At 35.5% G+C, this 21,080-nt stretch overlaps 1 protein-coding gene across 2 annotated transcripts in view; it reads right to left on the bottom strand.

Annotated features, from left to right (window-relative positions):
- The window catches only part of VPS13B (vacuolar protein sorting 13 homolog B), a 482,028-nt gene that overhangs the window by 191,163 nt on the left and 269,785 nt on the right, over positions 1 to 21,080 (bottom strand). For both annotated transcript variants that reach the window (XM_074898647.1, XM_074898646.1), the window contains exons 26-30: positions 14,087 to 14,258; positions 12,910 to 13,024; positions 10,744 to 10,885; positions 8,586 to 8,994; positions 2,974 to 3,085 (exon numbers count right to left, since the gene is read on the bottom strand). In XM_074898647.1, coding sequence (XP_074754748.1) covers positions 2,974 to 3,085; positions 8,586 to 8,994; positions 10,744 to 10,885; positions 12,910 to 13,024; positions 14,087 to 14,258 — 950 coding nt within the window. The remainder of the gene's footprint in view (positions 1 to 2,973; positions 3,086 to 8,585; positions 8,995 to 10,743; positions 10,886 to 12,909; positions 13,025 to 14,086; positions 14,259 to 21,080) is intronic.

The following is a 21,080-nucleotide window of genomic DNA, read 5'->3' on the forward strand; positions in this document are numbered from 1 at the left end:
TAATTGCATGTGGTTATAGTTCAGACCTAAACAGAAGACTGTTTAAACCAAAGTGACACTGCAAATTAAGTTTGTATCCCCACAGAAGAAACAGTGTAAAGACAGTGCGTCAGACAATGATTTATTTTCTTTTATTCTACTAAAAGCAGCAGCAGCAAATTAGAGAAGAGAGGTTGGAAAAAGACAGAAGATATGTTGGGATTATTATAATGCTGTAGCAGCTAATTATTCAGTTAATTATTCATTAATCAACAGGCTGCTGTAATTTTATTTTATTTTTTTTTTTTTTTACAGTCTTGTAAGCTGGATACTGTACTAGCTTTGTTAATATTTACTAAGAAATTTTTCACCAAAAATATGAGTTACACATTGTGTGGGTTTGCTCATTTTAACTACTTGATTTTTAAGTATTCTGTATTACCTACAGCTACACATTTTTGCTATCTAATACCATCTACTGTTGGCAGGTTGAAAAGGGCAAATAAGTTAAGAAATCTAATATTTGGACAAACAAATACTAACATCAAGCCTATGGGTTAAAAATATCCCACTGTTTGTTGTTTTTTCTTGAATAGGAACTGTGTGTCCTGCTCTAACAATAGAAAAACCTTTGTATTAACTTATTTTCCAAAGAAAAACTGACAAATGGTGACATTAACTGCACTCACAACTCCACTGGTCTGGCAGCAGTGATTGCCATGTGAGAAAATGAACAGCTACCTTCAACCATGCTTCTGTAACTACAGTATGTTCTAGATCAAGAATATGTAATTAGAAAATGCATCTTCTGCAACTCCAAACTGGAATCTTAATATTTTTACTTCAAAATATATACATATATTGCTCAAAACTGTTGAAGCTGGCTTAAACAGATCAAAATAGTAACCCTCTTCCCAAACCGAAGACCACCCACTACTGACTTCAATATTGTCTCATAAAACTCTGCAGAGTAACTTGACACTATGACCCGATGTATTTTAAAAACACTAAAGCTAGTATAATTAGATGATTAAAGAAACAAAGATAAGACAGAGTCATTTGACAGCTGTTGAGAAATTAGACGAATGGTCACTGAAGCAGTTGGAGGAAATTACTGAAAATGGCAGACATTTCTCAGAAAAAGACACGGGAAGCATGACATTGTGAGACTGGTCACAAAGAAACCAGTTAACAGTCAGATGAGAGACGTCTGTGACCCAGTGCTTATTTCTACTTTACCCAATTGGTGCCTTGATTTCTAAAGGAGGACTGGAGCATATCATAACTGTATAAAAATATTATATTAAAATCAAATATACGCTGCACAAATCTAGTCCAGAACATTTCTGTATGTGAGACCCAGAGACCCATAATGCAAAGGGGCATTCAGAACCTTTAAGCAATTAAGTGACTTCTGGTTTGAAAAGCATGGAATTTCTGCATTTCAGGTAAAGCCACAGATGCAAAGATATCAGACTCAAAAATGTAAACTGCCATAGCTTCACTGATTTTACATGTAAATCTCATCCCTCCTGCTGCTTACTCACTGATTTGTAATGTGCATAGAAGGAACATTGCACAGTTCCCTTAGGTGACAGAAATGATCTTATGGAAGCTGGAACTTGCAGATCCCACTTCATGATAGGGGATTTTTCTGTTAAATTTCTGGTTGCTCTGAGAAGAGTGGAACCTACATTTGGTTCTGTAACTCTCAAAGCAGGGATAATATTGGGAACCTCCTTTGACAGAGAGGGCAGAAGCAAGAAGAGCCTGGACAAATGTTGGAAAGATCTATCTCCGGGCACAATGAGAGTTGGATCAGGCCCTGACACCCAAAGCCACTGCTGGTGCCAGGTTGTAAGATTTCTTCCATGGAAAGGTCCATAATACAATAGATACAATGCTCATTAAAAAAAAAAAACCCAAACACCCCCCCCACCCCCACCCCCCCCAAAAAAAACCAAAACCAACCCCAAAAAACACCACCACCACCCCCTACTATAACTAAACATACAAGCAAACCCACTAATTTAAATATTTCCACATGGAAATATAAGAAAAAGACTCTCTTACAACTTCTAAATGATCACAAGAGAAACTGGAGATATTTCATGGTCTCCTAAAAATCCTAGTCTTGACAAAAAGTAAAACTTGCTGTCATTTTCTAGGCAGTAAATGTTTTACTGCTGGGAAAAGATTTTGATGTTTGTAATTTCTATTGAAGAGCACTATGAAGTAGTTAAAAATATTGCCACATCTGAAAAACAGACCAACGGGAAGTCTAAGACACTTGTTCATCTGTATTTCTGTGACTTTTCTCACTTGGTATTATTTGCAACCATACTTTCATGTCTGGCAACAGTGCCAACTCTACTAAGGATCATATATTACTTTTATCATGTTGATTACATATGTTCACCAGTTTTGCTGCCTATATATGATTAGTGTGGTTTGCACATACTTAGTGACACAATCCAGAGCATGACATTTTCACAGAAAATGTGTTTACTGGGAAAGAGCTCCTTAGAAGTTGGCATTTCTTTCAGCTTTGATCTACGTGACATCAAGAATCCTAAAGTTTGAATACATGTTTACCATTTATATTATTAAGATCCATCTCCTTCACACTATATGGCTACTGAGCACTTTGGTAGTCACAAAAAATTTCCTTTTCTCTTAGGTGTACTTAGTAGTAGCTGAATAAAAGAAAGCCTCTTAAAATGTTCTCATCTGTGAGCTTAAGCTTCATAATGACTTGACATTTAAATTCTGTTATTCATCAGCACTTCACAGAAGAACTTGATTTGTCTAAATGGATTTGAAAGCCCACAAGTGAAGAAAATCAGAAAAACCTGGTTTTGAATATCAAAAGATTGTATGTGAAAAGTATTTTTACAGGCTGCACGTACCCGTTTTATTGATCAATTAACTTCTTCCAAAATGAATTTTTCTGAGACTATACATGAAAACCCAACCCCCTCCCCAAACACTTACTGATAAATGTCTTTTCTGAGCACAGCTCTACCAAGAGGGTTGTCAGCCTGAGGAGCCATAGAGACAGATCCAATCTTGAGAACCAAAGTGTCTTCTTTAATTGTTGGATTAGCTGTAGTTAGGAGAAGAGAAATATGTGTTTGATTAAAAGTCAAATGCACATAGCAGAAACACTGAAAAACTATTTCTTGCAAAAAAAAAAAATCCAAGAATGTCTGCTAAGTATACAGTTCTGCTCAGGAGCAGCAATTACACACACAAAAAAGTGCCAAAATATCAATAGCACCATTGTGACACATAAAAGACAAAACTATTGTAATTTCCTCAGAAAGTTTTATCACACAACTAAAACCTGCTCTGTGACTTCTCATTTTCTCTGATGACTTTTTTTTTTTTTCCAAAATTATGTTGATCTCATGAACTTTGTAATCTGTCTGTTTCTCCAATAATTATCTGCTGAAATATCAGCATGTAAAGCACTCTGAATCGTGCACACTTTTTAGTATGGGTCTACCTCCTTTAGATGCAAAACATTGCAGAATATTACAATGTAACCATCCTAGTAGCATTTGGTATGGGTTGCAACACACATGAAAAGTTTAAACACAAGGACTGAAACAAGAGCATCGGAAATCTGACACATATACAAAGAACAAGATGTAGTAATGGACAGTAAATTCCACATCAATAACAAAATTACTCCAAGAAGAAAAACCTCTGCTTTCCACTGCATCTCCATCATATTCAAATTTCAGCCATATGTTCAAATTCTTAAGTTTTAAAAGCAGTGGTCATATTAGATAGAAAACCAAAGTTCTGCCCAGAAAAAAACAGAAACACATTTCTTTTAGTAAACAAACTCTGTGAAGTCTCCTTACAGTAAAAGACTAAGTTTAGTGCATCACCTTCTCAGCAGACACAGACATACACAAAGCATTTGGATAAGGTTCTGCTCAGAAGACTTGATAGTAACTAGGAAGCTCCTGAGAACATGTGATGCAAGCTCAAAGAGTTCATCATCTGAAGTGGTTCACTTCACCACCAGTATGATACATAACAAGGACAGAACGACATCACACTTGTTCCCACGTCCAAGGAAATTCTACAAGACTCTCACATGTGAGTTCTGAAAACAAAATGATAGCAGCAGAACAGAGTTTAAATATTTTTCTGAAAAATTAAATGCTTGTTTTGGAAAGAACCAGTGAAATCTATGAGTTTAAAAACTGGCTTCTCCAGACCCATTAATATCCTGGTGACTAAGACACCATGATCTGCAGCTATATATACATATGTATATTTTTAAACAGATAGGAGAAATCACAGAATTCACAGAAATTCTAATATGATATTTTGAAACAATTATAGGGAATACCACAGTAAACATGCAACAGCATGGTAACACAAGTTCTGACACAACTAAATCAGAACACAAGGGGTTTACTTAAAAGGACCTCATCTACTTAAAAAGCAAAGTCAAATCCTTTAGTCCCCAAAGCAGATCAAAACCATATACAAGATGGTTTGGTTGCCAGAACTAAGGTAGAAAAGTTAAGCTGACAAGAAAATCCTGTCTGTGACTAAATCAGAAACTATATTTTCGACTTTTAGATCAAAAAAATGAGTAAACATTAGAGTTCCTGCCACTACAGGCTTACCCTGTTGGATTTCTTTTTTTCTGATACATAAGAAAAAGGAGTGAAAGTATTAAATATACTTCAGATTGCAACTGCAACTGAATTAGGTGGCAAATGTCTATGCAAATACTCATCACTGTCTCTATTACATAAGCATTGTAGAATTTTTTTTCAAGGCTGGGAGTGGTTCTTTTGTATACAGCTTCCTGTAGGTCAAGAAATTAAGGCCCTCTTAGAAAGAATTACAGGCATTAATATTTTCAGCTGGTTTCTAAAGAGTGGTAATCTGAGTCAGAATTTAAGATGATGAATTCATTAACCCAGGAATTCTCCCATTAGCTTTTCAAAATATGGGAATAATGTAGTGAGCAATCATAGTCATTATAAATATTTAAAAATTTGAGGGAAAGAAAAGGTCTAAACTACACAACATAAATACAATCCAGGAAAAACTTACAGACCCAAATGTAATAACGTTTTTCACCATCTCACTTGGTTTTCCCACTCATCTCTTCTTTTTGCTGAGATAAACACATTCCAGTCTTTTAATCCTTCCTTGTACTGCTTCTTCTTCAGCACTTGATTAGCATTTGCAGTGCTTTTCAGCACCTTCTCCAGTTTTGTCAATTCCCATTTTTTGAATAGAAATCAAATTGGACATGATATTCCATCATCTGCCACATGCAGAAGTACAGCTACTGACCTTATTTCTTTTCAGTAAGTCCACTGTGACCCTTAAACTGTTTTCAGCCCCTGTCTCCCAGGATAGTCCATCCAATCATGAAGATATACTCTGCATAATTTTTTTCCTTGATATATAACTTGAGCTTTAGAGGATTTAGTACATTTTCTATGAGCAGTGATGGAAGCACAGTGACCCAGATGCATGGCCTACAGAGTCCTTAACATTTTCCTCAGGAAATTCTTTCCAACATACATTGATGCTAGCAGCAATGGTTTTATATTTACTTTCAGAGTATTGAATACCGATTTCACTTATTATTCCCAACTGACAATTAATTTTTTTAGACTTCTAGTCAGCCATTTTAAATTCATTTAACATTTCCACAGATACCGTATGGGGATATATTTTAATTAGAATACCATGAGACGCAATGTCAAACTCCTTACAAAAGTCTAAGCATATCAAACCTTTACAAATGTTTTATCAACTAAGAATTGTAACCATAATGAAAACTGGAAATCAGATGTGTTTAACAAGACTAATTTTACATAAAAGTACATTTATTATCGTGTAACAAATACAAAATTCTTTATTAACTGAACCCTGTAATAGATTTTTTTCCCCCCTTTATGTTCCCTGAGGGAGAGCAATAAAACTACCTGTCTTAATTTTATTTGAACATCACACTTTTCATTTTACTAGATATACCTTCAGCTGTCTAAAACCTGTTCTTCCAAGGTGTGTTAAAAATTAGCCTCAGAAGACCAAGATCCCTTAGCACCAGTTATTCAGTCTGACTGATTTGAAACTCTTTAATAGTAAGCAAGGAGGATGTTACAGACCATATGTTACGACAGACTTCAAAGGTGGGAGTCATGCTCATGTGACAAGAATATATCACTTCTACAAATGCAGGACATACGCTTATTCAGTATGCCGCCGTTTCTTTTTCACTATCAACAAATTTATCATGTCCTTTCTAGTGATGCCTGATATTTTGCTCCCAGCACATATTAAAAATCTCTTATTGTCCTCAAACCAGCCAGATGTGGATTTTCCTAGTCTTTACCACTTCTTATAAGTGTCTTACAATTTTAAAAAAATTTTTAGCGTTCTGCTATGCAGTATTTGTTTCTATTTTTTAGATATTGCTTTTATATATTTAGTTGTCTTTACTTCATCACTACATAAATGATGGCCAGAGCTTGAAACACCACTTGATGTATTAACAAATCAAACTCTGAGGAAAAGCAGCATTGCTAATTGCCTAGGATAAAATGCTGCTCTCAAGTACACCACAAAAACAAATGTTAATCTGGTGCTGATGCAAAAACCATGAAACTAAAACGTTATAAAATTTGTGGGTGTATTCATACATGTGTGTACGTAAATGCCTCGTGAGAACAATAATGATTTTCATTATTTCATAGTGTTTGCGTACCACAGTTCATGGTGCAAGTTTGGGTTTGGACTGCACAAATACAAATAAAGAACAAATTTGCCTTTTTTTAACTGTATATGTGAAGACACAATTAAATTTTGTTTTATTGAGCTATCACTAGGTACAAGGAATGAACAGCAGACAATTGACTAAAAGAGAAACTGAGGTAATTGTTTTCCTACTGTTACTGAAGTGATCACATAAATCTTATCAGATTAAAATTCTTTCTCAATCAATAAATGATGAATGAGGTCTTATGGAGGCATACCTCCACAACATATAACACTTTTCTGACCTAGCACACCAGTTACATAGGTCATATTCAACTCTTACTCCTTATTATTGTTTCTATTGTTCTTGAAGACAATAAGCAGAAGAAGAGAGAAGTGATTTATTTCACATTTAGAAACAGACAAAAGTTTGTGAAAATCTGGGGTGAAAGAAGAAATGAACCGAGAATGGTTCTGATTTTCACAGTGATGATATGTCAGAATTTTCCAGTGGAAGAGGTTAGCTCACTTTCTTATTAATTTACTAGAGCTAATCTTTAGCATTATTCTTTAAAAGTATATATAGTTTTCTTTCCTACATACATGCTTAACCATGGCAATTCTGCTCTTCGCATGCATTTTCAAGCAAGGGATAGCAACAAGACAAAGTTTTTTACTGTTTCTTTTTAATAAAGTATACAGCTACAGAGCTACAAAAACACTATTTAAAAAAAGATTTCCTTGACAGCATGCCCTAGAACTTCCTTCCAGCCAGAATCATAACTCCTTCTTGCCAACACAGCCAGTCTAATTTTATCTTTCTGTGTTTTCAGCATTCCCAATTGGAAAATTGTAGAGAATGTTGGCAAAAAAATGATCCATGTGAATTCTTACTGTCTGCACTTCTTGCAATTAGGTTATGAGAAAAATCTAAATACTCTTAGGGTTATATTGTATGCTATTATGTATAATGGTAAACCTCCTCCCCATACCTATAAGATTATGAAAGCATATCATGATACCAGTAAAACACCTTTTTCTTTTTTTTTTTTTTTTTTTTAAATCTCTAGAAGATTTGTTGGTAATGGAAACCACCACATTCCTGCTAGCCTTAGAAAGTGTAATTTTAACCTCAGCATCTCTTTAGTTATATATAAAGATTGTAACAGGGATGTAAATATATTTTATGTATGAAGGAAAACCAATTTCTTACAGAAAATTATTCTCTATAGATCAAATGGCTACTTACTTTTGTTTGAAAGAACAGCTTAAGCTATCCACACCTCTATACATAACAGAATACATCTTACATAAGGGAGTCTGAATAGCTTCAACTAAGACTTACTAAATAAGTTATGAATTCTATAATCTGTTGGGCATCAATCACAAGGTACATTTTAATAACTTTCTCCAATAGGTACTAGAATATCTACCTGCTTCACTACTGCATGGTTTTCTAGTGCCAATTTTCATGAGAGCTAAGGGTCCATGATTACACCCCATTGCTGGAACAGGCATCTACAGAAGACTGAACTGGTATTAGCATAATGAGAGCTGACACAAGAATCACTACTGCAGAACTGGGTTAAATTCTCCTTCCACGATTCTTAACCATTTTTTTTTGCTAACAATCACATTTTAAATGCAAACTCTATAGGTACTTGGAAAGCAAAGATCAAATAAATACCTAAAAAAACCCCAACTTTTCAGCAAATCTGAAGAGAAGTAGCATGAATGTTAGATGTTTCCTAACTCTGACCCTTGAAAATGAAGGCCCTACCAATGGTCAGCGACTGAACTAAGTTAGAGTATTTGTCTACACTGCTGAACAGAAAAAACCCTCTACCAAAATATTGTACCTTCTGCTGTATGACGATCTTCCTCATTCTGGGGAAAGAAGACTCTTATTACACCAGTGCTGATATAAATCAGAGGCAAGTTGCGGGAAGTTAGAGCATGAGTCCTCATAGGTTGGCCTGGTGATTTTCTCTTCTCCTTTTGACTCCTTGGCAACCTGGCTTGAAAAATGCTTGCAATCGCATTAAGCAATGGAAAACAGAGGACCACATCAAAGGCCTGAGCAGAGAGAAGGATCTCATGAAGAAAGTGAGGAGAACCATCAGTGTGACCTTCTGATAGCTTATGGAAAGTTCTTCGTTCATTTCTTGATATCAGTTTGTGCCGGACATTTTTGGTCACAGCTTTGGTGTAAGTGAGAGAAAGAAATCCATGCTGTTGGTGTGAGCCATCTAAAAGTTTTGCAGTTGTCTGTTTCAAGGAAAAAAAACAAAACAACAAATTGCTGCAAAAACGTACACATATAACATCCATCAATTGCTATATTCTCTGTTAGTTAGGATGTTTAGGGTTCTGTATTTTTCACTGTCTCTGATTAGTAGAGAAAATTTCTTATTTTTGAATGGACAATTTCTTCACAGTGTGTCCATACTTCATCTACTGTGTCAGCTAAAACTATGAATTGCCCATCATTTTTATTTATTTTCCGATTGTTTGTCATATGAAATTCAATTCCAATTAGCCAAAAAATACCCCATATAGTCAAGAGTCTAAATTTACCAAACTTTTTCTGATTATTTTCCACACAGTTACATATTTTGGTTTCTTCTTCACTTCAGACATTTTAGAAATAGCTCTTACAGAAGGAAAAATGCAAGGGAGTATGTGAAAATACAATAGGTGCTAAAAAATGCTTGGGACTGAGATAGCTTCACTCTGTTTGAATATGGGTATATAAACCACCCATAGTCAATTAAATACTCTAAGAATTGAGCTGGTTTTGCCTCACCTCTGAATATTTAAAGATAATAGCTGTATCCCTTGCTAAAGCACTTAATTTCAATAAAGATACATTGCACTGTACTTTAGAAATAGATTTTTTCAATTAGAAGGAGAGATTTCCTAGATAAACATGACAATTAGATGCCTAGCTCCCAGAAGATGTACAGTACAGTTTTCATATTATCTGTGAAAGTCTATCATTCATACATTGTTAACAAGTGAAAAATGTAAAAATAACCAGGAAAAACATTATTTTAACAGTGCGGTAAACATTTTGATAGAATTCTGTAAGATTGCTTAAATATTAGCTTTAATCACGTAAGCACAAATTAAAGCAACCACATTTTGCAAGTAGTTGCTTCTTTCAGCATCTTAAATTTGATTAAAAACAATTTAATGCAATTTAAATGTTAACGGAACAACATCATCTCTTAAATAAACAGGATACATAGTTCAAATGCTGAAAAACTGGAAGCTTTTATCATTAACTGAAATTAAAAAATTAGTAAGTTGATTTCCTATAAGAACTGGAACAAAGAGATTAAGAGAAATATTACCAAACAATAGTCATGATGAAAATAAATAAGACCACACAAAAATTCCACTAACATAAAAAGATTCTATACAGTCATACATTTGTGAAGATCAAGAGCCCAGTGTCCTAATACATAAAGTCTTTCAAGGATAGGCAACAAAAAAGGGCGTTAAATACCTCACACTGAAATATACTGAATCAGCAAGTAATATTCCAAGCGTTCAAAAGAAAGACTCAAATATGAAATTATTAATTGTTGCATTATCAGAAGAAGTAATTTTAAAAGGTTGCATAAAGGTATACTGCAGTAATACAAAGTACTTAAAACCCTAAGTAGATACCAGAATTACATGAACAAAGTGCAGCCTTCAGTACTGGATTTTACACACTTGGTCTCCAAATATTAATGTATGTGCTCAATTTTCACATAAATGAATCCCATTGACTGCAGCAGACTGCTGTTATGTATCAGGTTGCGAACCACCAACCCTCCTTCCCATATCTACTAAAAAATGACTGGGGCTATTAATAAAGGATGAAGAAAATACTATAAGCAATACATATATTCAGTTAAAAAAATTCAGATGACAAGGAACTAAAACCATCTGAAATTATTTTTTTTCACTCCAACTAGCATTTATTAGTAGAATATCTGTAGTAAAAATTTTTTAAAAGATTCTTACAGAGGGAAAGAAGCCAGAGAAATTACTGAAAGGGTCCTGCTTGCTGATGGGTCGAACCAACAAGGTACGTCTGTTCAGCTTGTCAGTACAGGAAAGGAACACACCTCCATATTGCCCCAGAGACCAAGAATCTTCCCCAAGGCTTGAGGTAATGAACGAGGCATGGAAGAGAGGAAGACAAAAAACAAAAAAGCAAAAAAATTTTACATTAAATGTAACTGCAGGATAAAGCTTATGCCATACTTCTTCCTAAAAAGCTGAAATTCAATCAGATCAACCAAAAAAATGATTAAAAAAGCAACTTTGTACAATTTTATGTCAACGGGCAACCTAGAGCAAATGGTCAAAACACATGAGACTAAAAGTATAATAAAATCCTGCACAGAGAATAGGGACTTACCCCTGGATTTTCAGCAGATAGCTTTATTAGAATGAGGAGAATGATTACAAGAACCTAGAAACTGTGAACAAAAAGCTGCATTCACATACGTTACAAAGTCATAGTATTATTCAGAAAAAATGAGCTATTAAGTATTGAAATGTGCTTTGTACTACAGTTCCTGTAATAATTCTTTTTAACATATGTAAGAATAAAGAAAAATACATGGCTTAACAAGAGTTACTTAGGTAAGCACTTCAGACTATTAAAGAAATCTCACCAAAAGATTTTCTCTGCATTGTAGAAATATTCCTTCAAAATGGCCTGACTGCTTCTGGCCTGGAAGACAGAATGTTCACCTTATCTGTTCTCTGCTTTTGATTTTAGTCCACAGAGATTTCAAGACAGAGAAAGGCACTTTGAAAGATTGTGAAATAGAAGTGAGATCAGTAATTACCTTGTCAAGTAGAATTTTTTTTTTTTAAAAAGCCCCTATATAACTTTAACAAAAAGAACACCATAAAGTTGAAAACATTTCTAAAGGAACAATAGGTTCCTGGGAATGAAGTACCTTCTCTCAAGCTTCTCATAGAATCTGTGGACGAAGAAGCTTGTTAATAGCACCTAGCTACTGGGATTCCAAAGCATTTTAAAGCATCATGACTTGATTTTAAAAGACTTTGAAAATAAAGTATAAATTGGGATTATCAAACATTACAACATGTACAAACAATAACTGCATTTGCAACAGGCAAAGGATCAGGAATTCAACTTTTTTTTAGACAGCTAATCAGAAGAAAAGTCTCAGAAATGGTGGTAACTATGCCAAGTTGATACTAAATCTCCTTCTTCTTGTACATGGGAAACAGTAAGTGTCCAATAAGACTTTGCAGACATTGGATCCTAAATATTTTTAGTCATTTTCCATGACAAAAAAATGTTCTGAAGCTTTTAACTTAGTTTTTTTCTTCCTCTCAGGGAGTAACACAACTCTTTTCATTTTTGTCTGCCATAATGAAATCTGTTAATCTGTAATAGCAAACACTAACCCAGCTGATCAAGGACTACATAGGCTCTCCTTTATTTTGTCAAGCCTAGAGTTTTCACGGCCATGAGCTAGAAGGTGGCACATGCAGTCTCTCCTACAAAACCATGTGTTTCGATGCCAAATGAACCCAATCACATTGGTGCAGCAATTAACTCAATTAACAAGACTTGCTAAAGTTGTAAGATATATAGTAGGCCTAACTACCTACTCTAAATGTAGATAATATTGACGATAGACTAGTTGTCATTAATTACTGAAATTTTGCTCAAGTGTGTCTGCATAAAACTGTACTGTGTCACAAACACAGATGATCAGCTTAGTTCGCTCCATTATGGTGTCTCTAAGACACAGGAAAAGAAAAAGCTCAGGTTTTAGAAACTTCTTTTTGATAGATAGTATGGTACCATAAATCATTAAATATTGGCACTTGCTAACAGATCATGAAGCAATATTTAAGAAGTTTTCTATTCAAAATTTCAGTTAAAACTAGTTATTTTTGTCTAATGGACCAACAGAGCAGTATGAAAATGTGCTCTCCTGATTTATAATGATTTCTATGTATTTCTTTGGAATCAGATGTAATTCTGAGAAAACATAATTCTGATTTTTATTACTAAAAAGATTTAAAACATTTCACTGAAATTGAATAATTGCCTTAAAATCAAGTTAAGAATTAAGAAAAAAAAAAAAAACCTGCTGCCTTTCATCCTGAAATTAAAGCAGAACTCCCATGAATTACCTGTTTCTGTAATGGTCAATATTGAAGCTTTCTATTTTACATTTGATTTTGGTATAGACATCCTGCATATCCACTGAGGCACTGAGATCTTCTAATTCACTGACAACACAAACTTCTGCAATAGTCAAAGAAAATAAAAATTATTAGTTACTAATCCGAAACTTGCAAGTTTTAAAGCAAGAAATATATCTGAGACACTACACTTTGTAAATAGGATGATGCTACTTGTACTCAAGAGTATTTTCATGAAGTACTTTTTGATTCAAATGTCACACAGATAAGAACCAGAAAAAAATTTTGGAATCCAAACTTTTTAATACAAATGTGTAGACACATATATGGGGGGTTTAGTTCAGGTGTTCGTAGTATAATTCCAGTAAAAAATATAAAAAGTTTGTGCCAAGATATTTACCCTTACAATACTTGAGATTTCTTTCTCTTGTGTAGTTAGTTTTTTAAAACCAAAGATTCAAGCACATGTCCTTGAAAACAAGCTTTAATCATTAGTCCCCTTGCTTGTTCAAATTTCTATGAGTAACAATGTTAATTGATAAGCGGCAGTGTTTCCTAACAAAAAAATATTTGAAGTCCTGCAGTACATCAATAGAATCCGAGTTCTTTTCAATTACTGTCCAGATGATAATCCAACTTTAACCTCAACGTAAAAAAAGGGAAGCTGTGTACCACACATATTTCTCTTTTTAACACAGAAGCTGAAACTTCTATGTTGAACTCCATATTAAACTTTCTATGACTTTAAGGATTACACTATGATGATTATATTAAATTTAAATTTGAAATTATCAATACAAAACTACATGTCTATACATGGACATACGCAAAACACACTACTAAATTATAATCAAAATGAAAAATGGTTGCTTCTAAGGCAATAAATGCAGCACTCTATTAAGTAAAATAATCAACTTCTTTCCAACTTAATATAATCATCTTCCCACGTGAAGGGGGAAGGTTATGCCAAAGAACAACACTGAATTCTGATTACATGCACTAACCTAACTACAGCTTGTCATTCTAGTTTAAAATGTAGATCTAACCCATCATTTCTGCATTACAGTGTTTAATATTGTCAGTAAATGTCCTGAACAGCTAACACTGTGCTGTAAAATAATGTATGGAATTTAAAATAGTATATTGGGGGAAAAATGCTGAATACCTGTGCCATTATTTCTAGGATCAGGAGCAAACAATTTTATAGTAATTTTTGGCAACATCCACTGCATCCATAAGCTGACACGTCCACTTGACACTCCAATATTACTTGTTGTTTGTTCCAGTGTAATGGAGTCTGAGAATGGAGAATCATCACCACCCTGAAGAGAATCACCCTATGAAACAGATGTAATAGCTGAGGAAAACAAGTATTGCACAGAATCACAGAATCATCTAGGTTGGAAAGGACCTTGCTAGTCCAACCATTCACCTAACACTGACAGTTCCCAACTACAGTATATCCTTAAGTGCTAAATCGACCCTATTGCTTTTCACTACTCCTCCTTTTTCTTCTGTGTAGAGCAATGTAGATGCCCAAACATACATATAAATACAGACTCACTGACAGCATATTTGAAGTAAGCCATTTTTTAACATCAGGAAAAAAATAAACCCTTTTCTCTAGAGATAATAGACTTTGGCAAAGATTATTTAGTAAAACTGTAAGGTTGCATGACTTAGTTCCACTTGGCATAGTGAGCTTTCCTCATTAAGTCTACACTGAGGAAGTACTATCATCAATGGAAAAACCACTGGAATATTCTGACATGCAGTGGGAAAGAGAATAAAGCTTATGCATATCTGAAAGGCAGAGGAAGAAAGACTTGCTGGAGGTGCCAAAATGAATGAGGCACCTAGTATGGCCATAACACTTCCAAGCTACATACACAATAGTTTGGGGGATGGGTTGTTTCCCTTTTTCTATGTGCTTCTCTGCAACTGCTTGGGAAAGTGATTTCACAAAACAGTAACTTTTTGTAAGAATTAGAAGCATTAGTTACCACTTTTAAAATATGTCTGTTATTGAAAAAAGGTGATTGTCATTCGCAATGTTCCTAAATATACAGTCTGTTGACATATGAGCTTCTAGAAGCTTCTGTGCCATCATCTCCGTTCATTCCCTAAAATATTTAAGTCTCAAAAAAGAAGACAAAAAGGTAAATGTTTTTAGGAGAACATGTCAAATGAAAGCTATACTGAAAATCCTGTTACGAGGTCTTATCAGAGTTCTGCAGGCATGTTCTGATAATTCCTGATGGCACAACTAAAATATTTACCAGGCATAGGACTTCATCCTGCTCCTTTGCTGGAACTTACTGTCTTTTAATAGGAAAGGGAAGATGCAAACATACAATTGGTCATCAGCTCCTAGTGTTTACAGCCTATTAAACCAAATGCAATAGACACATAAGTCACTAACATCAACCAGAAGCCACTAAAAATACATCAGCATCTACACTTGCAACTCCACCAAGTGTTGCAAGTTTTCTTCATTATTCAAACACAAAAGGAAAGAGACAGTGTATTGTATTTGATCCATTAAGACCAAGTTGTTTCTAAGATTTACAGACCAATAAATACCCAAAGTCTTAACTTTCAATGAAGGTTTTGGGGATAAGCAATTGTAAAGGATGATGAACAACATGTCTGGGAATTTTGAGATTTATCTTTGACTAACCAAGATGAATTACATGGAAGACACCCTGAAATCAGACCCACACAGAAGGCACTGCAGTTTGACTGAATCCATTTTAACCTGTCAGGCAAGAAGTTACAAGGCACTCACTTCAGCTTCAGATGTCCCAGTAAAACTTACTTTCACTAGCAATATTTAAAATCTGACAGTCCAAGACTAGATAATGCAAGAATGAATATTCTGTTAGCAATCTATTTTCCGGATGAGTAGAACTTATCCTAAACCAAATCACATAGCTCATATGGAAGCATTTATGCTGATAAATCACATTTTCAGCCAACTCAGAGCCTGCAGTTTAATTATAAGATTTCTATCACATATATGTGTTCTCTTATTCACCAACCTAATTATAAAGAGAAGACTTGAAGGTAGGTCATAATCTTACAAAAGTTTTGCACACAATCCATTATGACTGTGGACTATCTGATATACACCAAATAGAGCAGCTGACATTGTGCTTTTAGAATATCAGCGAATCACAGAATCATCTAAGTTGGAAAAGACCTTGTAGATCATCCAGTCCAACCATTAAGCTAACATTGACAGTTCCCAACTACACCAGATCCCTCAGTGCTATGTCAACTCTACTCTTAAACACCTCCAGGGATGGGGACTCCACCACCTCCCTGGGCAGCCCATTCCAACACCTAACAACCCGTTCTGGAAAGAAATGCTTTCTAATATCCAGGCTAAACCTTCCATGGCGCAACTTGAGGCCATTACCTCTTGTCCTATCGCTTGTTACTTCATTAAAGAGACTCATCCCCAGCTCTCTGCAACCTCCTTTCAGGTAGCTGTAGAGGGCGATGAGGTCTCCCCTCAGCCTCCTCTTCTCCAGACTAAACACCCCCAGTTCCCTCAGCCACTCCCCGTACGACCTGTGCTCCAGACCCTGCACCAGCTTCGTTGCCCTTCTCTGGACACGCTCGAGTCATTCAATGTCCTTTTTGTAGTGAGGGGCCCAAAACTGAACACAGGAATCGAGGGGCGGCCTCACCAGTGCCGAGTACAGGGGTCAGATCCCTTCCCTGTCCCTGCTGGCCACGCTATTGCTGACACAAGCCAGGATGCCATTGGCCTTCTTGGCCCCCTGGGCACACTGCTGGCTCCTGTTCAGCCGGCTGTCAGTCAACACCCATATACCACATAATGAAGAATATGATTACCTTTACTACTTACTTTTTCAGAGAAACAATGAAACACAGCCTCTGCTTCCCACTTTCAGCTCTATGTCACTCAAATTAACATTTACTGGTTTATTTATTTTTGTCCCAGCAAAACTCTTAGAGGACACAGAGAAACACCAAAGGTATTTTATCTGCATGCAGTAACATTTATCCTTGAAAAACTCAGTGATATCTACTACAATTGTTAAGAAACCATCTACACTGTCAGTAGCTGACATACAGAACTTACCACTCCAAATATTCATTCATGTGGGGAAGGGAGAGTTTGTGCAACCAACTAACATATGTTACTGGAAAATAACATCTAAACATGTGACTATAGTATCTGGACTAGTTCAACAGATGTAATATTAAGTGTTAAAATGAAAGTTAAAATTTAATCCACTTTCAATTATCTATGGTGATGGTGGCTTTGCATTAATCAAAATGTATGAAAAAACATGTATATTTCTGTTTACGTTTATATTTATTATATAAGGCATTATTGCGTATGGCTCTGAACTGATTACCTGTAGAGCCATAGGTGACCTTCTTTTGAAAAGCTGTTAAACTCTAGAGGTGCAAAAAGTTAGCCACTATTAATATGAGGTTTCTTAATGGAGTATATATACATTACAATCTACTTATCTCACTTTTGAAAACAAATGAAAGGAAAAAAAAATCAGGCCATAATTCAATAGAGACAAACCTTCACGTTAAGTACTGATGGAAGAAGATGGTATATAGCACTGTAATGTTCATTCCATGGTGAAATTACACAATTCAGAAAAGAAATATCCTACCCTCACTAAACCAGTTTTAAGAAAAATCAGTGGTATATCTATAACATTATATATAACTACAAACTTGTGTAATTTTAAAAAATATCATCATTGCTAGATTTAGTTTAGTTTAACAAACTGTAACATGTGTTTTATGGACTGAGAAATTATATTTTGCTTTAGGAACTGTCATTCAAATGACAGTGGGCTTCTGCTCTTCAGATATCATTTGTGAAGATGAAAACAAAGATATATGAGTCCAATTCTAACTTTACCATGGTCCAAGACTATTAATCCACCTAACGGTGTCTTTTTATTATGAATGTAACTAGTATATAATTCAGGTGTGGAACACTGTTTATGTACAAATCTGTGTTGACTGTATTAAAGAAGTTTTTTTTTTTAAAAAAAAAAAGCATCACAGAAAACAGATACCCTGGCAGTTACTTGAAGTAAAGCTGCTGTTTCTAAGTATTAAGTAGTTCAGTTTTGTAAATCCCTAGGATTAGAGATTAGTGTTATCATTCTAATCATCAGTGGCTGGTGAACGGCAAATTAAAAAATGCCTGTTTTTTGCAAAAGGGTCCATGAAGAAGAAACCATTCTCTACGAGAAGTGTTTCACTAGTGTACAGAAAGCAAGTACTATTATAATTTGGAAGATTTCCTTAAACATTAATCACAATGGGTCAAGAAACCATGGATATAGCATTAGGTGACAATGTATGAGTCAGACAAAAAAAAAAAAAGATACTACTCCTTGGATTTATGAATAACATGTAGGAATGAGATCAGAGACCATGAAGGACAGAAAATGAAGAGTTCCAATGCACAGGACAAACAAGTAGCTCATCTTCAACAGAACTAACAAAACAGTAAGAAAATCATGCAACGTTGACAGTACTAACCTCTGAAAAGGTGAAATACAAGCTAGTATCTTAAATACGAAAAAGCAAATAAGTTAATACATTAGAATGCATATTATATGTTCATTGTCCTATGATGGGTTTTGTCTGTGATGTCTTTAATCTACATCTTCCAGATGTCACCTATAAATACTTGATCACTTATTAATTGTCAGACTGACAGAAAGAATATAAATGAATGAATGAATGAATGAATGAACAAACACAGAGCTGGAGGTACCAAAGACTCACAGAAACAAATAGAAGAAAATTAACACCTATGCCTTGGTCTGAATGAAGTTACTACTCTGTAAGAAACAGCAGTACTTAAAGGTCTATCAATTAAATGCATGGTCCTCATGAAGTTCATAAAGGCAGAAGAAGTGCAATTAGCCCAGAAACTAAGACAAGAGAAACACTGCTCTCCCTGTATGAGACAGACATGAACACACTGGTCTCACTAAGTGGACAAGGACCAGAAGGGTATGAGCAAGATTAATCAGAAAGAGAGAAAGAACACTTGTCTGTGTATGTATATGTTTACTTTCATATGTGGTAGAAGGAGCAGGGAGCTGTAATAGTGGGAGTTAAGTAATTTTGGAAAGAAGATTGTGAAAGTACTTACAGAAGACAAGTTACAGAAACAAGGGATGAATGGATGCGTCCATTGCTGGGAGAGCTGGTAACAGAGCATAGAAGAGAACAAGCAGACAACCAGAGTTAAGGGAGAAGGAGCTTCATCTGGTTCCCTTCAAACAGACCTCCCAGAGGGAAACTTCCCTATACCACTTTACCCACCAGTTTTTATAACACCTTTGAGAATCCTTTCTTCCCTGAAAGGTTCTTAATTGTCACCAACTTGTCAGTGTTTTTAAATCAGTAACAACTTGCTTATAAACTAAATGGGAGGAAGGACCTACTCAAGGCTACTTTAAAAAAACAAACAAACAAACAAACAAACTTCAGCCACACAGTATGCCTTCTCTCCCTTCCTGACCTTTATCTTTTGAACATTTCTTCTCCATTCTGTTCTCACTGAGCAAAATCCTCACATAAAACCACCTGAAATTCCTCTCCAAGCCATGGACTTCACATGACTATCTTACTCACTTTTACTTACAACTTCCTTCTTCCATTTTTCCCTTACATTGTCTTCAAATTTAATTATTAAATGTAGCAGTGATTGTCTCCTGCTGTGTATCTAATAATATTTAATGCCTACCACAGTAGGACATCTAATTGGGGAAACCTCAGATAGTTTATTTCACAGTGGACATAGAGCACCCAACAAGGTGGAAAAAAAAAAAAAAAAAGAGTGGTAGAACATGCTAAATAACATGTTCAGGGAAGAGGTTAACCCCTTTCCACCAAACGGTGATTCATATTTCCTATTTGCTTCCCAGCAAAATCTTTCCTGCCTCTTGCTAAACCTTTTTGTCCAGACACTCCTATCTCCGAGTGCTGTTTACTAACCATGACACTTCCTTCGGTCCATAAAAAACTCTCTCCAGTGCCACTTAATTGTCCTACAAGGCAGCACTGACAGCCACATGGAAGTAGATATCTTTTCAGCACTGTAAGCAAAACTCAGTTTTGTTTCTTCAAGGATGCCAGTGCATCCTCCCCCAGTATGCGGAAGGAATGAAAACTGATTGGGAAATGGCCTTGGAGAGTATCAGGCCTGGAAGTCCCCCAGTATCTGAAAGAATGTAGGTAGAGAAGCCAGCCACTTCTCCAGTACTAACCAATGTCTTATTGCTTCTCCTGAAATGGCAGGCTCCAGCCTCCATTGATAGGACAGTGGCATAAGCCAGGAATCAACAACAAGCCAGACATTTTGCCATACTCTGACTATTCCTGTCCACTCTCTTCAAACACCAGCCTGCCTCCAACTATCTACACTACCTACTTGCAAGGCTATAAAAAGCAGGAGCAAAACCAATATCCTTCCAGAGCTGGAAAGAACACAGAATTTTGAGAATCCTGTCTCCTTAATGAGTCTGTATTTGCAAAGTCCTCATTCTGACATCAGAAAAGCCTCATCCTATTTCATGATTTGTGATTTCATGCCATCAGCATGGCATCAGTTTTGAGCCTTTTAATTTCTGTCAATAAATTCCTTTCTTCTTGTTTCCTTCATATAACTAATCCAAATGGTTCTTTGACACTCTGTCTTCCAATAACTTCCCACCTCTTCATAATTTGCCTTTGAGTGATACCCCTAAAAGATTATGTTTCTGCTCTGTAGTTTCACTGTGTCTGGGATGACTCACACCTCACATGCTCTAGAGATGTTACTTTGGAACAGGGGAATCCCTTCCGCAGGGCATCTCTGAAGGAAGGAGCCAGCCAAGGACAATTTCCCTTTGCTGAGATCTTTGGATGGATTGCACAGGGTGTCAAGAAATGGAAGGCAATTAAAGGTTAAGGAAAGAGAGAAACAATACTTATTTAAACCAGATAATATATTTATTTACAGTTCAAGACAAAGTTCAAGCCAATGTTGATGTTCTGTGGATCGATTTGCTGATCTCTATTCTTCTCATTCTATAAAAAGGATTTTTCTTTTTTTTAAAGAACTGGAGCATTTTTAAAATTCTTTTTGTACT

This window comes from Athene noctua, chromosome 2 (genome assembly GCF_965140245.1).
Source record: "Athene noctua chromosome 2, bAthNoc1.hap1.1, whole genome shotgun sequence".
Classification (NCBI taxonomy): Eukaryota; Metazoa; Chordata; class Aves; order Strigiformes; family Strigidae; genus Athene; species Athene noctua.